General features: G+C 32.6%; 2 protein-coding genes across 3 annotated transcripts in view; one reads left to right on the top strand and one right to left on the bottom strand.

Moving 5' to 3' along the window:
• Positions 1-26,028, bottom strand: part of LOC129789317 (probable nuclear hormone receptor HR38) — a 28,358-nt gene extending 2,330 nt beyond the window's left edge. The window contains exons 1-4 of one of the 2 annotated variants that reach the window (XM_055826080.1): positions 24,138-26,028; positions 3,484-3,653; positions 1,969-2,805; positions 148-1,204 (exon numbers count right to left, since the gene is read on the bottom strand). In XM_055826080.1, coding sequence (XP_055682055.1) covers positions 148-1,204; positions 1,969-2,805; positions 3,484-3,653; positions 24,138-24,450 — 2,377 coding nt within the window. In that variant the 5' untranslated portion in view covers positions 24,451-26,028. The remainder of the gene's footprint in view (positions 1-147; positions 1,205-1,968; positions 2,806-3,483; positions 3,654-24,137) is intronic. The other variant, XM_055826081.1, reaches the window with a different exon arrangement.
• Positions 1-26,589, top strand: part of LOC129789442 (uncharacterized) — an 885,568-nt gene that overhangs the window by 518,134 nt on the left and 340,845 nt on the right. The window lies entirely within an intron of this gene.

Below are 26,589 nucleotides of genomic sequence, written 5' to 3' on the forward strand. Positions count from 1 at the left end.
TGATGACAACAATGAATTTTTATTTCCCATAAAATTTTGAATTAAAATTTAATGATGAATAAATCATTATTGAGTTCAAAAAATACCACACAATAATGTATTGAAGATATTATATTGTGTTGTGAGCAAAGTGAAAGATCAACTTACCAGTAACGAGCGTGAGAGCACAGAGACAAGCGAAAGCAGAGATGTCGATCTCGAGGGCATGAAGACTCTTGCTAAACTCGAGTATGGCATTGAGCCAGTCGCCAAAGGAACGTTGACACTGCATCTTGTGGAGCACCACACCATTGCAGAAGGTCATCTTCGTGTCGTCAATGCGTGCTCTATACGACAATCGTAGCACAAAAAGCTCTAGTGATGCTGACTGGAAGAGCAGCTCCTGATCCTCCGAGCACAGATCACTAAATCCAGGTAGTTTGTCGGCAAAATGTTTAATTACATCCACAGATGTGGTGAGTAGAGTGTAGAATTGTTGTACTTTATCAGCTTCCGAGATTATGGGCTCTGTAGGTGTTGGTTCGCGGTACTGTGAATAATCCAGACTTGCCAAATCAGGTGTTGTGTCGACATGAGCACGAACCATGGCAGTTATCATGGATACCGGGGGACTTGGTGGTGATTCTTGTGGGGACTTGGGCTTAGACGGTAAACGTCCGCGTCTACCCTTAAGACTGTCTGTACGGACTACCTCTTTAACCATGCCAACGGCAAGACATTTCTGGAACCGACAGAATTGACATCGATTTCTTCGTCGCTTATCCACTGGGCATGCCTTATCTGCCAAACACACGTACTTGGATCCTTTTTGTACGGTGCGCTTGAAGAACCCTTTGCATCCCTCGCATGTGCGAACACCATAGTGCTGACACGCTGCTGTATCCCCACAAACAGCACAGAGTTGTGAAGGACTCTGTGGGGTTGGTTGTATGGCAGAACGACTAAGGCCAGGCTCGTTATTATTGGCCGTGGCTGGATTATTGTTATTAATGCATCCTGGTGAGCTAGATGCTGAACTTGAGGCGCTGGGTAGAAAGCCTTTGGGTAGTTGACCACGTGGTGGTTTAGGGCTTTCACTGCTTGATGTGGATTCTGATCGTTGAAGTGGCAGAGAAGCTCTCCTCTGACTCGTAGTTGTTACGTGAAGCTCTGACACAGTCGGAAAGGGTGGGAGGGAGTAGCGTTCTTGAGTACTGGGTGCGTACTGTTATTAAAAAAAACAATAATGACAATTATGTGTATGATATTGACGATATTTGATTAAAAAAATTATAATTGTGGGGCATTAGATTTTACTTTTTTAAATTTTTTGTTCCTAAATAGGTTTAAGTACCTACCTAAAGATAGTATAAGCGAAGAAGGAAAACGAAATATTCTTTTTTGAAATTAATAAAAAAAAACTTATATCTTATCTGTTTATTTGTTGATGAATTATTTATTTATTATAACCCGGGTCTTTTTAGTTGTACTTCTATCTTCTTAAGAACATTTACTTAGCTTCTGTACACCATATCTATTTCACTTTAGTTTTGCAGATCTAATATAATTTCACTGATTTTTTTTACTAATATTTGGGCTTGAAGATAAAATTTATTATTAATGAATAGGTCATATTTTATTACAAATAATGTTAGTAATTGAGAATTAAATTATTACAAAGATGACATCGTATCCATAAGTCTCACAATAGGGATTTTAATGCATGCAAAGACAGAAAACCGCACTTATATTTTCGAATGAAAAGTAGGAATGGTAGAAAGAGCTTCTTTTTGTGCAATTCTGCGAAATATGGATTTATAATATTTCCTCATCCCTTTAAGGAAAAAACCACTAATATTATTAGGTTCTCCTAAATAAATTAACCTATTAAGAGTAGCAAAAATGTTTCTCAATTTGAAATAATAACTCTTTATGTATCGGTTTCAATGGTGTTCATTTAAAAAAAATTAATAAGATTTAAAAACATACCATAGGATGCTGTTCAAAGGATTGTTGTTGTTGGTAGAAAGGTCCTGAACTTTGTTGTATGTACTGTGGAGGATGCTGTCCAGGAGTTGTAGTGTGCTGTCCGTGAAATTCATAGTGTCCTTGGTGGTGAATTGTTGAGGAAGAACTACCAAAAGGATGCTGATGGCCATGTTGGTATGCAACAACACCCGAATGATATGGCGAAGCAACATTGAATGTGTCTTCATCCATTTTGAGACCAAAACTCGCTAACTGACTGTACTTGATTGAGTAGGTCTCCTGAAAGCTTGGCAGCGGTGAATCTGGGGCTGTAGGTGTTGTGGACGAGGATGCTTGTGATTGGCGAGATTGGAGAGAGTGTAAAGATATTGCAGGATCACTGCTGGAGCGAAGAGTCAATGGACCAATATCTGTCGGTCTCTCTAGAGTTCCTGATGCTTGGTCACTCTGTGGTACAAGCGCAGTGGGATCTTCCTTGTTGAAAAGAGGTACAAGTGTAGAAGGAAGACTCTCTACAGAACCGCCAAAGTGGCTGGAGTGGCTGCTGAGTCCAATAAGGGTATCACTGGAGGAATTTGAGTGATGCAATTGTTCAATAAAAGGAGTATCACTGCCACGTCCTTGTGATGTCGATGCAATAGGTTGGCCAATCAATGATGTTGAAGAGGTGGAAGGATACAAAACTTCTGACAGAGGATCAAGATCACTACCACCGAGATCAAAATGCACAGACTCTTGTTCTTGTTGAATCTGTTGTTGCAGTTGATGGTACTGCTGCGATGAGTATTGCTGATTAGATGATAAAAGATCAAACGAAGAAAGAGAACTAAAGGTGCTCTGCAAGGAAAACCAATCAATAGGGACCATCCATTATAATGTTTGGTACGTTGGCAACAATACATATTGTACAACAGGCGCAAGTCAATATTTAATTATTTATAGACTAATTTTCCACCATGGAGTACATTCAATGTAATTTAAGTGAATTTCCCACGATGGCAAGTAAATCAAATGGGCGGGATTATGTTGAAGAGCCATATTTGGACGAAGAAATCGGTTGGTAAGCGCAAGCGCTTCCCTACCCATTTCTAACAGCAACACAACATTCATTGGTGACAAAAATTTTAACATTTCTTGAATTATAATTTTTATTGTTCCCACAACTAATCTCCACCCCTTGTGAATTTATGGATGAGTTTATTATTTTCAACATGGAACTCTTTTTGTATACACATAATGCACGGAACATATACCAATATGATAAACATCACCCTCTTTAAACAATTTATTGTTAAATTCATTTCACTGGCTTATGCCATTAATTAGCACTTCGTCATGGATTTAAATTGATTATATCGTAAGATTATGAGATTCCAAAGAGAAGCAGATGCACTTCCCATTAAGCAGTGAATTATTTCCATGCACATTTCATCACCCTCAAACCATAAATATATTGTGTAAATATATTCATTGCGCTGTTTTGACACCTAAAAAGAATTATGACGAGATTTTTACCTGCTGAGATTGCAATAGCAGCATAGTTGATGCGGCAATTCCTTCGCCGGTGCTTCCTGTCCCAGCAGTTGTCGCGGCTACTGTTGAAGTAGTCTCACTTTCCTCTTTACTAGATTCTGGACTAACGATGCCCTGCTGTGTTACGATTGCCGACAACAGAGAGGGTGTACCTGTTTAAGAAAGAAAATTTATTATTTTGAATGCTAATAGAAACATCTTATTAAAAAAAAAACGATAAAAAGTGTGAATTAGTGAAATTAGTAATATAAAAAAAAATCCGCTATAATACCACGAAAAAACATATCAGAACATAAAGCTTAGAACCACTGAGATTATTTGCCACGAAAAAACTCTACAATAACACCCAAATGCACTTGTCACAGGTTGAATAAGAAATGAGATCCTTTGCTTAGAGTACACAATCTTTATATAGGACCTCCTGTGTATACGTCGCATCGTATAAATCAATTATATCTATACCGAGGGATGATTGTTGAACGTTGATGATATCGTGTGCTTAAAGGGGGTGGCGTTTCAGTAGATTCCCCGCGGAGCCATAAAATCAGTGATATTTAGCAAGTTTGCAATATGATTATGATTTTTTCCCTTTCATTCATTTTTAACAATGGGTATGTTGTCTCCTTCGCACCACCATATTAGAAAATTTATGCTCAAAGTACGACAATGAATGTTTCACTAAACTGATTTAACAATTTCTGGAGTTTTTGAATTTATTATCCGGAACCAATTTGGGCTTTCCCTTCAATTTACTTTAGACAATATAGGAAAAATAAATTAAACAAATACCTTTATATTGTGTATTATGAACGGAGGTGAAAATGATTATTTTGTCAAAATTCTTTTCTTTCAATATAATAATGTGTAATAATATTTATGAATAAAAATTTAAAAAGTATTAAAAAATATAAGAGAATCTTTAAATTAGCGATGATAGGTCAAACTTATTTAATCAGTTAAAATAACATGAATTTTTCATAGTCTCGGTAGTCAACTTTACAAATAAATAGTTCAGTTGAGAGTAATAAAGAATTAATAGAACTTCGTCGACTCTTCTGCATTATTCTTTTTCCGATAATGTCTAATTTTATCAAATTTTAAATTTCTAACACGTAAAAAAATCGATTGACACCTAATTTAAAATAAGGATCTAAATTTAGAAAGAATGAAGTAAACATTTATAAAATCAATTTGTAATACAATAATTACTGTCAATTATGACACCATACTACAATATATAATGTAAAGATATATGTAATGTATAAAAATATGTAAAGTACATTACTTATTCTGTAATTCGATTATTCCAAATTAAAGACAGATCGCATAATTAATTAATTAAGCGCGACAAAACAGAAAAAGTTGTCTGTATAAAATGAACAATCATTAAAACAGGTTCACGACAATCACAAATGAAATGATCTTGAAAATTCAGTCGAACAACAGTATTGTGAAAAATTGCCGCCAGATTTTGTTGCTATGAGAAGTTCAGACACACATTGCCCACTTCCGCGTTGACATATGTATATAGGTATTTAAATGTCTAGTAGGTATATTATTTTGTTATCTTTCAAGTCTTCCCAATGACTCCTTAAGTAAATTAAATTGTATCCATAATATTTTATAAAAAAAAGCTTTGCTTTTAAAGGAGTTGTCTTTATTGTGATCATCTCATGTGTTGCAATCATTACATCAAGATGAAAATAAAACACAAAAATTTTGAGAAAAAAAAACAAGTAAAATAAAAGGAACTAGTGGTCGTCCTCCGGTTCATTTGCAACGATGCAATGTAGTCAATAAAAACTGGGTGTGGTGGATAATTTTTGATCATTTCAGTATATGTAGGTATAATATGATAATTTAGGTAGACGTGTATGTGGACATATACATATTAATTTTCAATAAATTATTTTGGAAAGTAATGAGTAAACTGAGAGGAGTAAAAACACATATCTTGGTAATTTGACTCCGTGATGAACCGATGCGACTCTTTTGTGAATTTTATGTCACACTTCAATGTACTTTTCATGTAATATTGTACATGATAAGGCGCTGCGGCTGCAGTTCTTTATGAAGCATACACAATACATATAATGTGAGTGCATGAGGGGAGCAATGAAAAATGCAGAAAATAGTGGTATGAAGATTAAAAAAAAAAAACAAGAGAAAATGAACCAAGGAGCTTATTCCACCTTTATGGTACAATCACAAGAATTAATACTGACACCGAAAAAGTTTATGGCAACAAAAATAAGCATTCAGTGAGCATGAAGCAAAGTACAAGGAGTTGGTGATGATATTCCCATATGTCTTGTCTTTCAATTTATCACGGTATAAATCCATGTAGCACACAATACATTAGTCTCATGGGAGGTGAAAGTCCATTACATATGGGAGGTTAAGTCCCACAAAAAGTCTTGTGGAGAATCTCTTCTTGTGACCACACCAACAAAAATAGTTTTACACCACGGCTGGAGTGTCTAACATCCCGCACAAAACACGCCTCACTTTGCTCATGTAGCAATTATTGAAAGCCCCACAACTCTCACATCCAATTAGCTAGACAAGAAATTCGCCGCTTGGATGGAATTCCAACAAGGAAGATTCATTCAATGTGTCTCTCCTCGTATATACATGAAATTATCCCCATTTTCCCATCTCACCCGTGCTTCCTTCTTAACCGCCAATGCAATGCCTGACCACTGAATTTGTGAAGAAATCATTGAATGTGTAATAAATGTTGGTAAGCTTTTGATTCTATATGCTGGTGCAAAAAACATGAAGAGTTTTTGGTTGTCGCCACCTCTTTTGTGTTGCACACTGTAACTTTTAACAAGATGTTCCAACCATATACTACCGGAATTAATTAGTTCTCAATTATTATTGCAAACACTTGCGCTGTAACCACCACATCAAAGAAAATCAAATAAAGTGCCGACAGTCTCTAGAAATTTTAATCCTGCTTTCATCAACTATTTCTTGTGTAATCTCTCATATTGCAGTTTTTTGTGTATCCTTATCTGATATTCTCTTTTTATTTATTTTTTTTAAATTATCAAGTTTGAAAAGTTTGAATTTCCAATATGAAACATTCGTAAATCGATTTTATGCTACAAACAAAGATAGGGTATTTGGTATTTACTGTTTTTGGAAAGACAATAAATAATGTCTCCGAGGGATATTAAAATTTAATAGATTATTAGAACTCTCTAATTTTTATAATATAGCTGCGTAATGTAAAAAAAAATATTTAGTCGATTTGCTTAAACTTAAACTTTTATAAACAACTTAATGTCCGACGGTGAAGTTTAGCAATTTGTCATTAATGGTACCCAGTGATGTCATTGCTTCATGAAAAACCATAACAAACCCCTGCTGCCACGTGATATTTACATTATATGTGAGATAGTTATATATATCGTGGTCGTGAAGATAATTAGAAGAAAAAAAAATATACTATCTCCCTCTTTCACTTAAAATATATTAAAATAATTTCTATCCTTAAAAATACTAGCTAACGAATTCACGAATTCCTCTGCGAAACCACAAAAATAATTTTCAGCAGGAAAAATACTTTTCACTCTCCATTATTATGTTATAGTATTTCACATTCACCTTCCGGCAATATTCGATTATACGATTCATTTGTGTGAAATTACACATTAAACAATTATTAATCTTGGTATTCTTCTCAGTAATCTTCGGCAACGTGTTCTTTTATTCCGTCTAACAGACGATACTGTATGGAATATATGGTTTACCACATCATCAAACCACATCTTTTGCATTTTCATAATTATCTCTTTTCTCTGATATTTATTGTACACGTATATTTGTCGGCTTGCGTGAAGTGACGACGCCATCATCATCAATCCACCTATCCATTTATTTAATCTTTTGACACTTATTAGATCTTCACATACATTGCGTGATGTGAGGAAGCTAGCTGCTTGTTTTTTTTTTCTTGTTCACCCTCGTTATGTAAAATTACATTGTTGGAAATTGCACCAAAAAGTCAATCATAACGCGTCCAGTTATTAAAGTTGGTATACCACAACGTAGATGGGTCAGTCTATGCGTTGTAATTTAATTTGTGAGCAGAATTAGTAGGCAAAGTTGATTTTTTTATGAAATTCATCAATATGAAAGATTAAAATGCACATATCTGAAGTTCTATTAGACCTACAGAAATTTCTTTACTAGTTTTGGAAAGGTATTAAAATAGGCTATAAATTGACATAAATTTCAATGATTTTCAAGGTCACCTCTAGAACAGAAAATGGAGGATTTTTGTTTCACAAAAAGAGTTTTTCGTATTTTTCGTCCTAAAGGAATGGTTCTAGAGGTTTCTGATGTTCTAGAAAGTTGTAGATAATTGCAAAACCTTTAATTTGATACCAAACTGAGTCAAATCGGACAAGCGGTTCAAGAGATATGGCTCTTAGAACTTTTCAAATTCAAGAATTTTTTAAATGATCATATCTTCTAAACGGCGACATAGATTTTCTTCATTTTCGGACTGGTGCAAGATTATTAGTCCTGCTACAACATATCAAAAATTCAAGGAAATCTATGATTGGGATTCGAAGATATTGCCCCGTAAAGTTAGGCAATTTTTGTTTTTGTTTTTAGCGTCTCTTGCGGCCATTTTTGGAACTTGAAATATTCTAGACAGTTGTAGGGCTTTTCAATACCTTTCATTTGATACTAAGATGGTCAAAATCGGTCAAGCCGTTCTCGAGTTATATCGAAAAAACACTTTTTGCTTTAGGCCGCCATATTTGCTAAACGGCTTGACCGATTTTCAAGTATGAATTATCGATGAAAACGTCTCACTGAGCACTAAAACATACTAAAATTTCAGATTTCTAGCTATAAGGGGACTGGTTGATGGTATTTCAAAATGGCGGACGGCGGCCATCTTGGATTTTGAAAATGCGAAAAAATGAAATTTTACACCCACATTTCTATAGAAAACTTCAAACCTGAAGTCTCTATCTGTTACCGTTCTCGAGTTATAAGGCAAAGTTTGGCGCACCGGCCGGCCGGCAGGCCGGCCGGCCGGATCAAAAATTTTCCACCACTATTTTCGTAATGTGGGAAGTCTAAAATGTGCTCATACCAAGTTTGAGTCCGATCTGAGGTGGTCGGTTTTTCCGACGATTACAATACTTGGTATGCCACGATTGTGGTATACCAACTAATACACATGAATTGCTTAAAAAGTTTGAGGGGACATAACAAAAAAAATCAAACTCTAATGTGATTATAATATTTAACTCATCAATGAAAGTTTATTAGCCTCGATGAAAAAGTTTTGTTAACTTAACAATAAAAATCAAAGTTGATTTAATTTATTTGTAAAGAAATCTTTGTGATCCTATAAGTAACGCATTGAAATAATTCAAAAAATAATTGACAAAGGTCCTTATTGAGCGACCAAGAAATCTTTGAAATCTTTGAAGTTTGTACTGAAATTTCAAGAATTTCTTGGTCGCTGAATAAGGCCCAAAACGTTGAGAGAAATACAGAATGGTATAATGTCTTAAGTAATGTCTTAGCTCTTAAGTAATAGAAAGAAAATGAATAAATTTTTAGAGGAAATAAAGGAAAAAAAAGACGGAATACGGAAGAAAAGCGTCCGTGTACGAAATGGCGATTTTAAGATAGGTACTAGAAACGCCATCTTCTAAAATCTTTATAAAAGGAAGAAGTGGATATCATCCTGGAACCACATGAATAGAAACTCCAGTGGTACAAAAATCTAAGCTCCCTTATTAGGTAGAGCTACTTGGTAATGGAGTGTGCAGACGAGGCGACTAAAGCCTAGCTACAGGAGGTCTCTCTATTATTGGAGGAGCCTGAGGTCACGGTAATTGAGGGTGATATATCGCCCAAACCACTTGTGGTGACCATGGGTACCTGCCAGGGAGGTAGCGCATCCGCACTCTATTTTGGGTCGTATTAGACATCAGAATAACTTGGACATTACCAAGTACAAGATTATCAAGATCAACATTGAGCAGAGAGAACGTCTCTTTGTTCTGGCGATTGCTAAAAGCTCGCTCGAATAACTGAGAGGGACTCAGTTTGTGTTCCATGCCTTGGACTATTATAGGATCATAGGGCGTGCTGAAGAGGCAAAGTCCGGTGACGGACCATCAAATCACCCCTCTATAAAAACTGGCGTGTCAGGATCTGCCAGAACATCGGTGACCAGACAGGATATTCGGTGGAAACTGAATAGGAAGAACTTAAAAATTATCACAGAGCTGATAACAGATCATTGTCATTTAAGAAATCATGGGTTTAAATCATGATAACCGAGGACTCCACAATAAGCTTACCCTAGCTGCAGTGGACTGAAAGCGACTATAATTGCGGTTACCCCAAACAAATCTGAATCAGAATTCTATATAGGATATTTTTTTTCTAAAATAGCGCTGTTAAAAAAGAAATAAAAGAAATTAGATGTTATAAATAAATTATGAATATTTTTTCAATCTAACATTGTTTGAATTTCTAAAAATCTTTTCAAAAACCCTCCTAATCTTAAATCATACTCTTTAAATGTACACTTTCCTTTCAATGTAGCTAACAAAATTCAGCATATACCTATACTATGTCAATAATTTAAATAAATCTTTAACATAATATGATAATTTTTAGTGTTTTAAGCGCTCTTAATTTTCTTTGCAATTACATGGAAAAAAAATATTAAAAAACCAAATCAACAAAAAGTGAGGTATTTTCTGTTAATTTTCTCACAATATCTAGCACGGTTTTTTTCCTTCTTGTTATATTGCCAATCGTGATTCAATACATATTCATCGAATGTTGAATTAATGTTGTGAAATTAATTTTTATTGATGAAACCAAAGAAAAGTCGCACCTAAAAATTTATTTCATTTCTCATTGATTTTTTTCACGTGTGTTTTCAATTAGAGTTCTTCGCTTTACCATCACTGACACCTCAATTTCTTTGAATCCCCCAACAAAATAATAACATTCAACAATATCATGTACGCGGTGCTCTCCTAAGGCAGACAACAATGATCGATCTCACGAGGATTAGCCGCTCTTACACGTCGCCCAGAAGATAAGATCAAATGGCATATTATAGGAAAGGCATTGCACAAGATTTTCTTCTCTCACTCTCTTTGGCGGTGTAGTCTCAAGGAGGTGGCTACACCACAGTCAATGTAATATTGCATATAATGTGTACAAGAATTTATTAAATGTAATTTAATTTAAGCGGCGTCAAGATTACCATCTCACTGTGGTACAAATAGTAAAACCAAAAATGGGGAATTACAAATTTCAATTATCCCGAATAAAAGATGAGTTTAAATGGTGGTACAGCCAAAAACCAGGCCAAACTTTACAATGTATCATTGACTAGAATCTTCGTTGATTGCATTTTCAATATTTGATATTACAGAGATGATTTGCTACCATACCAACTAGAAGTTAATAATATTACGATATGAATGTATTTTGCATTGCGTTCTTGTAGTTATTTGATCGAATATTTTTTTTGCATATCATTCTGCAATATGCAGTGCATCATATTTGAATAGAAATAGGAAAATTTCCCCTATGTCGTAATTTATCGTTAAAAAAAAGTCACCCCATATCATAAATCTATATGGTATGGCTCACTGAAATAAGTGTGCGGTCATTTAGCAACTTAGTGGCATGATGATGAGCTTTAGAAGTTTATTTAGCATAAAAGCGTATTTAAATACATTACACCCACATAGAAACTATCGAATAACTTTGCATATAATTTTCTTTTCTCTTTCTCACCAGAGTCACACCTTGAAAATTTAGTTTATGAGAAATGGTGATCATGTTAAGCTCCTCAAAAGAAATCTCTGTATATACACCATACATAACTACATAATATATATAATGCACGATTGAGTGGCTCTGATTGCTTTTGAATCAATGGATGACGCTTGAAAAAGTCTTGAATTAGGTCAGCAGTGACAAAGATAGGTTTGCGTGGTGTTGGTCGGCGGTGGCGAAAAGCGAAATTTTTGGAATAATCCTCAATTGAGCACGTTTTGTGTTATTTTATCTGCGAAAGTGCAACTGAAGAAGCCAAGTCAATTGTCATGCCAGCACTTTATCGATATGTTCTTCATCAAGTGGTTATGTACTGATCTCACGTTGAGTTATACATAACACGTCGGATTGATGGAATCGCACAGAATGGTTTGCGATTACGATCAATAAAATTCATGCCAGGTGTATATATATATGTAATTTAGAAGATCAAATCTCAATTTTCAGTGTATATACTTATGTGTATACATTATATTGTAATGCTCTAATTAGGATATTAAAATATTTTTGATTTTTGCATAAATATTGCATCAATACGGAATAATTTCGATAATAAGTAATATTTACGTTTGAATACTATTTATTATTCAGTAAATGACCAAATGAGCACTAAAAATAAGTGCTTCTTCACTGTTATTTTGACAGCTAAATACTCAGATATTACTCCAACCGCTCTTTAATTATCATATACATGAATTGCATACGAAACATATTTGGAAGACAAGTAAGAGCAATAATCTCCAATACTTATCGTATTTTTTGGGGTACGTCTTTTATTTATGATATAAACTGCGAGTGAGGCCGAGACTTAAAGCCTTCTCATGGTGGTAATGCAAAAAATAAATTACTCATACACGTACATAACCGTACTTTAAACTTCTTAAAATATAAATGAAAATGAAAGTAAAAATCGATGAATCTTTTTAAACATTTTTTTTTCTTTTTACCATATTAGATGAGTTCTATGTATATGGTTCCTTGAAGGCTGAATGAATTTAACAAAAGTGATTTTCGCTCATCGGATTCACGGTAATATAACCGGTTTCAAATCACACGAGTCTGATTGCATAAAATCGTAATTAATTGTTGCCTCAAAATCCGTTTTTATATATTGTGAAAAAGAGGAATAAAAATTTGAGAATCTCCGAAATAGACTATATGTAGGTATATAACAAAAAAATTATGAATATTTTTGAAATTTTTTTCTGCTAGAAAATCAAGGGAATTGAAAAACTTAATAACTCAAATGATACGAAAAGGCACGTGGAGCTTATGTCATACATAATTTACTAATGTTAATTTTACTTTTGTATGCGAATTTTCTTGTCTTTACTCATAACTCCAAGATTATTACTTGTGAGTTCATTTCTGTTCATCAAACATAATAAAATCAAAAGAATCACGAAAATATATTAAGAAAAAATGAGTATGTATATCAGACTATTAGTTATTTAAAAAACTTAAAGTTGATTGAATGTATTGATTATGTAGAGATATGCAATCCCTATCATTTAGAACACAAATAAATCTTATTATCATAACTCTTAAATTCTTTTTCTTAAAAATTACGAATGAGATAAAAAACATTATGTGCATATATAGTTATGTTTACAAATCTGTACATTAAAAGATAACAAGATTGCAATATAGACAAACGACGATACAAAGTATTTGATTTACTTTATACTAATTTTAAATATGTAGTAATCAATACATGTATCCGTCATTTCACTGAGAAATGGTATGAGTGCTGCTGCCGGGAAAATAGGAAAAATCTAGTAGAATACTGTGTGGGTCGTGCAGTATATTAACACCTTAAAGTACCTAAAATAATAGTTAATACCATAGTGAAATTATTGCTATTTTCGCATAATTTCACGATATCCATTTGTCACTTGAGGCGCTAAGCATATTTTACTCGATGAAATTTAATATTCCTCCTCCATAAAAGCATGAGAAAAGTCCATCGTGTGGAGGCAATTGCTCTCGGAAAGAAAGAAGAATCACGACTCCGAATTTTACATCACTAACATGAAATGCAATATTTTCATCTTGAACACTTTGATAGTGGCGAGTAATATTTTATTTATAATATTAAACCATATAGGTATACAATCTATCTATGTTATGTTCTATAAATATAATCAACTTTATATACCTTTTACATTACTAAAAGTATTAAAAAAAAAAGTTATTTTTTATTAGAAAATAATGAAAAAAAAGTGTTTGAATAAATTTCTATCTCGACTCGATACACGATAATTACTGAATAACAAATATTGGCAAGGTACAATCGTATGACAAACCCCCATGAGGAAGAGTTCGTGAAAGATCCGTTAAATAAATCTTATAATTGCTGTGTACACAACGCTGACGATTAAATAATTTTACATATTTACGCATTATTTGTGTTTCCATAAAACTTGTACATCTGTTCTGCATATTAAATTGCAAATTTGTACAGATGCAGTCAGTCTGGAATTATCCATGTCTTAACTTGCAACATTCTCCAGAGGACTTTTTCAAATTATTTATACATTCAATACTCAATTTGCTCGCGGATATCAATATTTTTTATAACACTTAATCACTGAATGTTGTAAGAGAGTTAAAAAAAATTTGACAGGGTCACACAAGCATGTATAAAAAGGTCTAATCTTGAGATGCAAATATATGTTAGGTCTTATTGAGGAGCCTTCCCTAATGCATATCTATATATTTTCAAATATATAGGTATTTATATATCCAATACTACATGTTTGTTTTGTATGTATGTAACAACCATTAATAACATTGTTGCTGTGCTATCCATAGATTTTAATTAAATTTCATTTGCAAATACTCTCAAAAGAAAGAAGAAGACCCACCGTGGCGAATGGTGGTGGATGGTAAGATGCAAAAAGAGTTAGGTAGATACTTATGTATGTATATAATCTTGAATACATACATAAAAGCGTGTATGTGGATAATTTGATGCTTGCGCGAGAGTTGAGTGATGCGCGCAGTGCAAATAATACCTGCTAAGGCCTATTGGAGGATGAATATGGAAAAATAGTCAAAGAAGAGTGAAAGTTGATATCTCGTTCTTTTGTGTACACAAGAATACAGTATCATCGGCTACGTTGGTTAAATTATCAAAAAACCAAATTATTATTTTAGAAGAAAATGGTGTATCTCCCACACCAATTACATTACGTAATATAATTTGAACGAATTTAGCACTGTATGTTGATATCCTTCCTATTGATTAATTGTATAAAAATAAATTTTTTAAACAACTTGATTCTAGATATTTAATTGAGACATAAGAGGGAATAATATTTTAAGATAGAAGAGATCAAAAAAGATAACTCTTTCGATGTGGTCAATACTGCTATGGTTTGAAAGGCAGATAGAAAATTTAACATTAAATTTGCCTTGAGGACAATATTGAATTTCGGACAGTACTTCCACATTTTCCTCAAAAAAGATTGGTTGGAAATACACTTATTATGATCGAAAAGAAAAAAAAATGAATCTGTTCTATGCATGATGATTTGTAGATACATATCTTCGTATATTATTTGATGTTTAATAAAAAACATATTTCTTTATTTTATATATTGTAGAATATAATGTACATTTATACATACATATATGTATATGTGTATATGTAATGCATTTTTCCTGCTTCAGGCAAAATAGTACGACACAGACTTGAACACGCTCAAGTTACACGATAAAGTACCATTTGGATAAATTGTACGCGCAAGGAAACAAAGAATTTCTACCACACATCGGGAAATCGTGCAGAATTCGTGTAAAATAGTTGCAAGTTCATTTGCGCGCACCGCAAATCAACTTACATGTTCTAATTCTGCTGTAAAATCGTGAGAAAATTGCCTCTGATCGATTTCGGACAGATTTAATTTAAACGAAAACCCTACTTAAATTAACTTTAAATGATATGGTGCTTTGTGTGTGCAATGAAAGCTATATTTCATCACATACATTTTTTTTATTTCTCTGGAGATTTTTCTACCAATTCGTGTTCACACATATTGTGTCTGCAAATGGAAGCAATGCTTCTTGAAATCCATACAATTGAATGAGCAAATGAACTATAAGTTTACACCCTCAGGGTTAATGAGTAATTGAGAAAAAAACTATCAAAAGACTTGCAATTATCTCTATGTATATACCTATTCAGAGTCATCATCTGAAATATACATAAGAAACGTAACAAATATTTGATGACCGACGGTGTTTTTTTGTATTTGTGCTTCTTTTCGTATTAAGATACCTACATAAATAAGTAATTTAGTAACTATCTAAAAAAGAAAATTTACATATTTGACTATAAAAATTGGTAAATGTAAAAATTACGAAAATCCCAAAAAAAAAATTTAAGTCAATTGTTGGTACATACATTAGGGGTGTATCTATATAATAAAGAAATGTCTCTCTAAAATATGGTGTCTGTTCAGCTATGCATTTCTACACCGTTGGTCCGATCGTGATGAAATTTGGTACAGAGACTCCTGATACCAGGCGGTTTTTACCAACGACATTCATTTTCCCCCCAGAGCCCCCCTTCATATAGCCCCCATATAAAATTCATGTTTTTTTGGCTACTTTTTGAAATTGGCGCCATAAATGTTGTGTGAAATTCACTTTTTCCCTTTGAAATATCTGTTGGAGGTTATTGCGTGGCCCATCTACATAATAAAGAAAGGTCTCTCTAAAATATGGTGTCTGTTCAGCTATGCATTTCTACACCGTTGGTCCGATCGTGATGAAATTTGGTACAGAGACTACTGATACCAGACGGTTTTTACCAACGAATAAATCTTCCATTAAATATATTTCAATTCATCACAATTCCTTTCTCCCTCTAAAATTTGCGCGAAGCGCAAGAATTCCCCGCGAAGCGGGGCGAGGTAAATTGGAGCGAAGCGACAATTTACCTCGTCTATCAATAATGAGATATGTGTCCCTAATGCTAATCCTTTGTTCTTTTAAAGGGATATAATTTTAAATTTTCCTACAAATTGACTAAGAATTGTAGGTGTGTTTTTGGCATGCGCGTATGAATTCTTAAGAATTTACAAAATAAAACAATAAATATTATTATGCATAGCATAGCAACAAGATTATTTACTTATATATGATAAATTGACATACGTACCATGTAACCATTCAATAAATTACAAACATATAATATAAAACAAGGAACATCACTATCGAGAACTAATAAGAGAGAACTCGTGTGCAGAGACTTTTTGGCACTTAACCTGTTGTTATACAAAAAATTTATGAAAATCTGAATATTATGCAAATATTTGCCATGTGTATATAAGTAAATAATAGTTTAAAACAAATTTGATCCATCATCGTGTAAAAGTTATGTAATACATTGTAGATAAAAAAGAAATTTAAATTTCAGTACAATTATTTCAAAAATAGTGTGGAATAGACATGCACTAATCTTTAAACAAGCTAAAAAGGAAAAATTAAGGAATAGAAGTCCTATATCTGTATCTTGTATTATAGGGACTTGATATAGATATACGTACTACATGTCTATATTTTTCTACGCGCCATTTCAATTCCGTACAGCTTGTCAATTAGTATTGTCGCCAAATAAGAGAATTTCTGTGTATTTATTATTTTTTATTTCCTAAGTTCTTAGAACATCATGGATACATTTTTATGGAATCGGTGAAGCAAAATTTATTGCAATTATTTACTTGTTATAAATTTACAATATATACCTGATCATAGATTTGGCTTTGTATTGCTACGAATATAATATAATTTAGCTTCAATTGAAGTTTTTAAAAAATTCTAGCTATCCAATTAAATTAAATTTAATTAGTTTTATTTTATAGTTAAGACAGCGTGCATTTCGCATATGTCCTCTATCAGTTATAGAAAATATTTATTTTAATCATTTATAATGTGTGTCCTCTCACTCAGATAATGACAATGATGAAAGTAATAGGTATTGTTTATTGTTTTTCCTTTGTTGTATTTTTTTTCTGTAATATTGTGTAATTTAGAATAAATTTGTGATAGGTTTTTGTAATTATAAAACAAAAGTCACGTTCAATAAAACTTCTATGTATTTTTGGTCCCTAGGTGGATATCCCTCTTCTCAGAATTACTATAGGCAAATACATATACACATATTTATGGGCTCGGTGAAGCAAATTGATTGCAATTAATAAATATCCTATAATAACTTGATATTTGATTTGGCAGCATTTGGAAGTAAATTAATATGTCGAAAAAAGCAGAATATATCCCCTCATTTTGTTAAACACCATAGAATTAGGGTGAGTGGCAATTGGGGTGCGAAATTTGTTCTCAATACAATGTGAAAATGTTTTCTCATCTTTTAATTTCTCATAAACAAGAAAAATCAGTGGCTTCTCTTTTATTCTAACCAGGGATTATATTGTCATGAGGTATAAATGAGATGGAAAATATAATGTTAAATATGTATAGGTGCAACAAATCAACAGGTGTTCTCATAATTATATCTCACCGGTATCAATTTATATTGCGTGGGGTGATTTGTTGTTAGTAAAACGAACAAATTGTGTTTATAATTTCTACATTGACGTCACGCATTGAAGGAATAAATATTCGGAGTTTATTCAAGAGGCTCTTTTGTTGATGATCTCAAAAAAGATACGCATCTTTCTTTTAAAATAAAAATTTGCTTCGTCATATATTACATATACATACATAATAGGGCAACAGATATATAAATTTTCTTATCACTGTGACGCAATCTTCTTTTTTTTTCTAAAATCATCCATTTCCAAGGTGTTATTTACGTAACACTAATTTTTTTCCTAGAAGAACCTCTGCAATAAAGTGTGTAGGTGGTTTTTAGACTTTTTCAAATACCTAATTAATATTTTTTTTTTTTAAGAAGAAAAATAACATTTTATTCTTTGTCAATAAGTCATATTGTATATTAGGCTCATTGAATAGCATTTTCTGTGTAAGTTTTTTTTTTCATTTCACTAATAATATAATTTTATTTTCTGCAAACCATTGTTAGTTGAAGCAGAAGATATCTTTTTTATTTTTATGTACAATTAAAAAAAAAACTTGCAGCACGTTGTTTAATAAAATATTTGTATAATGAAGTGATAAGATTTGTTTTGGCCACAAAAAATTACTACTTTAGCTCTACTCTTCTCTATAGAATGGTAATCAATGAGGAATATATCTATATATTATAAGACTGTCAAGCAATGTGAAGAAAATTTTTTTAGGCCATTCGGTATTTTGTGTCTAAAGCAAAAAAAAGGCATAATTAATTAGTGTGTGGTCGAAAATGAGTTTCTAATAGGACGGAATGCAGCAATTCGCGGTACGCGTGCATTTAATTTACATGGAAATTAAAAAGAAAGAGACTATGTTTTTATGATATTTAAACAACACTTTCCTCATCACCTCTAAACCTTGCATAACAATAATGAAAAATTTGATGTAGTAAATCAATATATTACAAATTAGGGTAACATTGAATATTGATTTTCCTATCTTTTTATTCTTTTTGTATTTTTTTGATAGTTATCTCTTTAGACATAAAATTCCATTTTATTTCTGAATGATAATGATAGCCACAACTACAATTTCGTCCACGGTCTATTTTATTTCTAAAATTTTATAATACCAGTCTATAAGGGGAAAAAAAGTAGATACCACATTGAGAGGAGGAGACGATCAATGCAAATAAAGTTGAAAGAGTTTTATAACTTTTTTCCCACATATGTCCAAAAAAAATTAACATACAAATATAACACACACCATACCACTTTCGATTCCACAATGTGGGGCTTTTGAAAATTGACCAGAAACACGACCTTCGAATTCAAAATTTATACTCACAAGAAACTGTGTCCATGTGTAATTTTTTTATGATTTCATTGTGTGTTATTAGGTATTGAACTCTTCTTGTGTATTATTGGCCCCAAAAATTTATTAAAAAAAAAGTAAATAAAAAGCGATTCATTTTGTTAATATAATATACAATACTATACTATAAAGTAAGTAAAGTAAAAAAAGAAAAAAAAAGTATAAGGTATGAGAAATTTTGAAATATTAAAGATGTGATGCTCAAGGATATCACTTTGACTAATTCATTGTATGCTTTTCAATTTATTTAAAAATTACCCATTTTCTCACTTTTTTTATTGATTGTATTTGTTGATACATAATGTATGTATTATGTTTTTATTTGTCTATTATTCTCTCAATTATGTTACGCAAATTAAATATAAAATTAGGTACATATATTCATTATAATACTGTGGCGCACTTCAAACCATTCATAGATACATAAAATTACGATGATTCAAACATACAAAAAGTTAATATAAATACATATTTATTGCAATAAAAAAAAAGAATTTAACTCAAACTTTAATATAGTCAAAATAGTGCACACATGCATTTAGAATTTATTTTTAGCATAATTTTTGCAAAATCTTTAAAACTGATATTTTAAAATTATATACCTACATATTTCACATCTTTTTGCCTTGATTTATGTTAGTGATGAAGATGAATCTTGACAAAAAAACATAAACACGTTTTCTGCCATTAAATAACAATCAATAAAAATTTTTGCTCGATCAAGTAAGTCACAATTAGTTTTATTAGTGATCACTTCCAAGGAAACAACCCAAGTTATTAGATTTTTTGCGAAAGTTATTACTCTCAGAGCTTTTATTAGGAGAAAAAGAACTCCTTCCGGAAGCGTCCTCAGATTTCTTTCGTCTATTTTAATCAACTCTAATTAAAAAAGCTTTATCCGGAACTTTCGAATTTATTCGTTATTACTTTCGGTTTTGCAGCTTTTACTGATTAACAATCAAAATATCAGGATTATTTAGGAAATATTTAAAAATATTAGAATTGTTTTGAGATTAAAGAAATGAATATTTATCATTAACAAACCGATCAGTATGTCTCTTCTCTACATTACGATTCATTTATAATTTGGAGGTCGATACTAATCAATTTAATGCAATTCTTGAAACCAAATACTGATCTATCGTTAGAGAAATAAAGAAACACAATTTCTTGATCGTTTAACTTATTAGTTTTATATATAATTGTAACAAACTATAATCATTATATGTAGGTAGGTATATCGATATTATGTGCACTCATGTTGAAAACTTCAGCATTACCGTATCTCCCTCATCTCGCTATATCCCAAACCTAGTTACTGTCAGCGATTCGGAGATGCCGTCAATTAGGAAGGAAATTCACAAAAGTAGACTTAAACGTGTACCTACCTAATAAGACTTGTGAATTTTTTTGCAGATCTCATAAATGAACTAAAGAAAATATTGAAGTTGGGGTCCCTAAAAGTATCGAATGTATTACATCTTGTTTTAATTAATTTTTTTTTACTTGTTTTATTGTTTTTTATTGTACATGTTTTTAAAGGCTTCATAATGTGACGATTCTAAAAAACTGATTTGTTTTCAAAATTGATATAGTATTTTCATTGATTTTTTTATACGAACAGGAAGAGTACTGTATGAATTGTGTAATAGGAAAAAAATACAAAGTGTAGTAGAATCCCAAAATAGCTAACGTAATATTAAATTTGATATCGTCACAATGCATAAATATAGTATCACAATTTTAATGTGAATTTCAGCGGGAGCTCTATATTCCATTTTATATTAAATTAATAACCCCATACATATATAATATCGTACCATCATGTGTATGGTGATGTAGGTTGAAGTGACAAATAGACGGGCGAAAATGATCAAAAATAAATGGTGAATGAATTTATTTATAGATACCAGGTAATTTGTGTATGCACGCGAAGACAAGACTGAAAAATAAAAGAGAACAACCAAAGCGGAAGAAAACATGAAAGAACTGGCAAAAGCAGCAATATTTTACGATTCTTTTCAAGAATCGATTTCATCGTAATTCTCGATATATGAATATTATATTCAATTAAAAGTATCGATAAATGCAATAAAGGGTTTTTTGTCAGTATCGTATTATTAGGCGATCTTAAAAGGCATGCGAAATAAATTTATGAGTTTAATTATTTATAAGTACTTATTTCTTAATTATGTAAAGTTTATTGTTTTTTGCATGACAAAAAAAATGAAGAGATTTTCACTCTGATTTACCATAAATAAAAGCTTTTTTGCTCATGTCATTTGAACAACTTGTACCACAGTATTGTACGAAATGTAATCATGCATTATAACTATAAAAAGACATCAACATGTGCAAATCACTAAAATTCTGAAGACATTGCAAAAGATACACTAATTTATTATGAAGATTGACCTCCTTTCGGGATGTGAAATATAGGTAGGTGTACAATGGATTTGTTTTTTTTTTCTGTAAAACTTAATGTAAGTTTACATGTATTTAGATACCTACTAAGAAAGTTTTTATTTAAAATAGTTCGTAACATTTTAGAAAATTGTCATAAAATAAAATGAGATGGAAATATGTATGTTTCTTTGAATTGATAAAAATACTGTTTTTTGTAGGCGATAAATTAGAATTACACTTTTTTCACAATTTTTTTTTACATGAAAACTGTTAACTAACTTGACATTACCTCAGAAATGCGTATTGTAAGGGTGGTTAGAGTGAGACCGCTTCTTTTTTTACCAATATGCTCTTATACATAATTGGTAGTAACGGTAGTAGGTATATATAAATCAATTACCAAGAAAATAATTTAAAAAAACTGGTGATTTATGGGTGATTTTGTCATCATACTCTAGATTGTACATAATAATAAATGCGACATGTATGAACATATGTATGTAAATATATGTGTGTGTGTAATGTAATTTTAAAACAAGATGATTGATTCCGTAACCAATAGTAAGTATTTATGCAACTGCTGACTTTTTTTTGCGTTGGTCCAGCTTTTCGGGGAATTCTCAATTTATTTTAATATACATACGTATGTATGTATATATAATACCTACCAATATGTAATTTTGATGTGTGAATAATGTTATTATGATAATTTCTCCTACAACTATGTGTATAATATAGCATTTTTGATGTGGCCAGTGTATAAAGTATAGCTATACGTATTATACGTAAAATATCATTAGAATGTGCAATGTGTGAAAGAAAATGTGTTTGTTGGTTTTTAATTATATTAATTCATATTTTTATAGTCATCATCAGTCTGTTTTTGCCACTAAGGAAGGCACACGCAAAAATCTGTTAAAAGCACAGGCTAAATTTGTACACGGTCAGAAATAGTCTAAGACGATGGGGTTGAGGTTTAAAAGCCCACCTTTCATGGGATTGTATATTGTGTTTACGTCATCTACATCATTGGAATCGATTTTCGTCTAAAAAAAGCCAATGTGCGGTTGTCCCATCGAGAATATGAATACTCTATTCCTTATGACGTCATTTGACCGCATGGAAAAGCGCGCGTTCATCACCAAAATTTTCACTCTTCGCGCATCTACCGCCAACTCCCTGTACCCCCATGCTCTTCTCGACAGCCTTTAGAGTTTCATTCATAACAATTCAGACAGGATAACTCCCTCGCTCCTCCTGCCCACGCCAGTATACGAATCTTCTGTATCTGCTCACACCCTCAATGTGTTCTCTTTCCCTCATTATTCATATGTACATATATACACCTCAATTCACCCCCTCATTTAAACTTACGTATACTCACACACATACACACATAAAATGAAAATCAGTATTTTCATCATATGGTGGAAAACCAGGCGCAGCACTTACACGAAATTCAACAGAGAATAAGTGACGTCATTGTTCGGGGGTCGATTTATATTCTCAAGGTCGACAGTATTTCCTATGTGTCCTTATGGAGTCATATTGAGTATTTCACAGTAAGTTACCAACATTATAATCAGCTGTTTTCCTAATAGCCCTATACACTATTCAATATTTTTATATTTAAACTAAGATTTACTGTGATTAACTAAAATTATTTTATTTAATAAAGAGATGTATATGTGTATGAGTAGTTTTATACAAACGGTAATTTAGTCACGTGAAGTCCTAGAACACTATAAAACAAAATAAAAAGATAAAGAATAAAATGACACAAACAGTTGGCTGATGGGTTAACCAACACGCAATGATTGTAATTTTGGCCAAGAAATTGCACTCGTGTGTAGTTCGACGATGGAAAATTTATACATCGTGTTTCGTAATTGTCTCAATAAATTTAAACTATAGAATTATAAATGTTGTATTTAGTAAATGAACATGAAACTGACAAGATAAACGCGAAAAGGGAGACACACTTTCAGCTCATCAACCAATTTAATATCAAATAGGTAGATTATATATTAAATTTGAATATATGTACGTAGCATTAATTGTCTCTCTAATTTTACTCATTTGTAAATGTTCTATTTATGAATTCATTTCATACTGGTTAGAAAATATTATCATGACTGTATGATGCACGTTATTAATAGAAATAACTAAATAACTCTATAAGATAAAATTAAAACGTTTTTGGCATAATAAAAATGTTGTGTATGTATACATATTTTTGAAAAAAATACTTCAATGCATTTATTATTATGTATTATGTATATATGTTTTTGTAGTTATGTTTGCATTTATTTAATTAGATGAATTGAAGATATATTTTTTTTTTGGTTATTTTCTCAAAAAGTTTAAAATAAGTAGATTATATTCCTTTTAGTAAATAGTATGTTAGTATAAAGAAAATTTAGTAAATTATTTGAGAATATATTGATGAATATTCTACGTACACTTGGTATCTTCGTATTTCTCCTTATCTTCTTCTGCGTGGTAGTTGCTCTGTTGATTGATGCTGTGTTGAATATTGTTCAAAACTTCATGTCCACTAGTATTATTATTATTATTTAAATCATCCAACCGAGGAAACACTGAATACCTACTGTACCCATTGGTCCCAGTGATGTTATTATTACTGTCTTCATTTTCACTATTTGAATGCGTAAAGACAAATTGAGTAAGATTCGTAACAGATGATGACACGAAGAAATCTTCGTCCTGTGGTTCCTGCTTCACAACTATCAATGATGCCAAGCGTGTTCGCATGTCCGAGGTAGTTTATTAATATTTTAACATTTCTTTATGGTCCTACCTTTGGGTACTTTTTAAGTCATATTTGTCCAAATTATAAACTTTCATTATATGCAAGACGTTTCGAATTTACATCTCTCAGTGAAAACATTCACTGATTTAGACCGAATGTTTAACGCGATTTTGTGTCTCTTTCAGTTTTCACACTGTGAGATTTGCAATAGATGATATATTGTGACTAATTATAATAATGAAGGGGATGCTCAGCGACAAACGCACGAAACACTTAAGAATGTGTAACCATAAATACGACAAACACATTAATTATGAATGAGAATTTTAGCTGTATGATGTGTGATGTGAAATAAGGCTAAACGTTTAACGAATTTGGGCACCACACCTGATGACGAGGGTCCAGCAGCCTCCTGGCGCTTATCTCTTTTGTCCTCCAGCACGAAACACACTCACGTTACCGCAAACAGTTCACTTTATGGTAAGTAAAAAAAAATAATCCTCTTCGAAACACTTATTGCCAAGTGACAAGAAAAAAATCCAGCGACGGATTAACTCTATCGACTTGTACCGAAAATGGCAAAAGACAATGGTTAATATTCCTCCTCGTGCTCTTTCTCTACAACAAAGTAGTTGAATAAAAATCCAACTTCACGGAACTCCTGTGACACACACAAATCGGATAATTAATTACATGTAAAATGACTTCTGCTGTGAGTTGTTGCTCTCTTGACGCAGAGACGTGGTGAAGCCCTCAATGACCGTTGGCTGATGCTTTCCACAATTTTTCAGAATTATCCGTTGCACACATCTTACAAAAAAAAGGTGGAGGAAAATTGTCCAAATCTTATAACTGTGACACAATAAACTACTCGATTTTTTTTAATCCTTCTGTCACGGATGATTTATATAGGCTCTTTTTTTTCCTCAGTCCACAAACCACAGCGCAACTATTGTCCTTGTTGGGGTGGTCAGTTCACTTTCACTTTTTTTCCGCGGACTTCTTGAGAAGCAGGCAGAATCTCGCGGCACGATTTGAATCCAGAAAAAAATCACCTCCAAATAAATTTGAGAACTCACTGATCCAGTTACTTTTCAAAGATGTTGAAATGAGTTTATGAGCTTTGATGGTGTGTGGATTAACTTCCTCGAGATTTGCAAAAAATCACCATAAATTGTGATATAAAGTCTCTTCCTCAAAAATGCACAAACACTACTTTTTCCACAATATATCTTATACAATAAATTTATATTGTTCGTGGGGGTTGTTGGTTAATCACAAAATTATTCAATTGGCCCACAAAAAAAGTTGCAGCATTGATTGTCCACCCACTAGGAATATTTTATGGTGAAAAAAATTGCAGGGATTAATTCACTTTTGAGTCACTTGTGCACACTGTCCAATTTTGTGGTGTGTAGAGAGTGAAGTTGTAGAGAAGCATCCAAATCCAAATTCACCAATTGTTGACGATACAGCGTCCGAGACGCGACTGAAGTTGCCGTATCAAGTACATGGGACTATATTGTTCCTCTCTGAGCCAGTAGTGCTCTTCTACAGCGCTTCTCGGTGCAAAGCTCCGCGTGCTCCAAAGCCGCTGTCGCCCGCACCGCACGTCACCGCTTGCCCAATATTCTGCCCGCTCAATTGAGGGCGTCGCGACTCCCCCTCTGTGACGTCATAGCTCTCTGGAGTGTTGTTCACCTGTATTCCGTGTGCCCACACAGAAATGCCACAGCCATTTGCCGTGTACCTGGTGCCACGAGAGGCAGCCGCCGCCGCTCTGCGTTGTATATTGTACATGTGTTGGTGGATCTCTGTGAGAGTCTCTCTCATGCCATTTTTATTCAGTTCTTCCTCACGAAATGTTAACGTCGGTTTGCGTATAGCGGTATTATGAGTAAATTTGTCGAGTATCACGGCAATACGGATACACATTTGCTCAACTCATGTATAGGCAAGTACATGGAATTTCACGCAGTCGCTGTTGGAAGATTACTGAATTTTCTCACTGCAAAATGGTAGAGAAGCGACGTCACTACTTTTCTATATCAAGCATATCAAGCGATTTTCCCCTGTGACAGGGGGTAGAACAAATAATGTGCGGATTATGTATATATATCTACATTGATATAGAATGATAT

The sequence above is a fragment of the Lutzomyia longipalpis genome, chromosome 2 (genome assembly GCF_024334085.1).
Source record: "Lutzomyia longipalpis isolate SR_M1_2022 chromosome 2, ASM2433408v1".
NCBI classification, from domain to species: domain Eukaryota; kingdom Metazoa; phylum Arthropoda; class Insecta; order Diptera; family Psychodidae; genus Lutzomyia; species Lutzomyia longipalpis.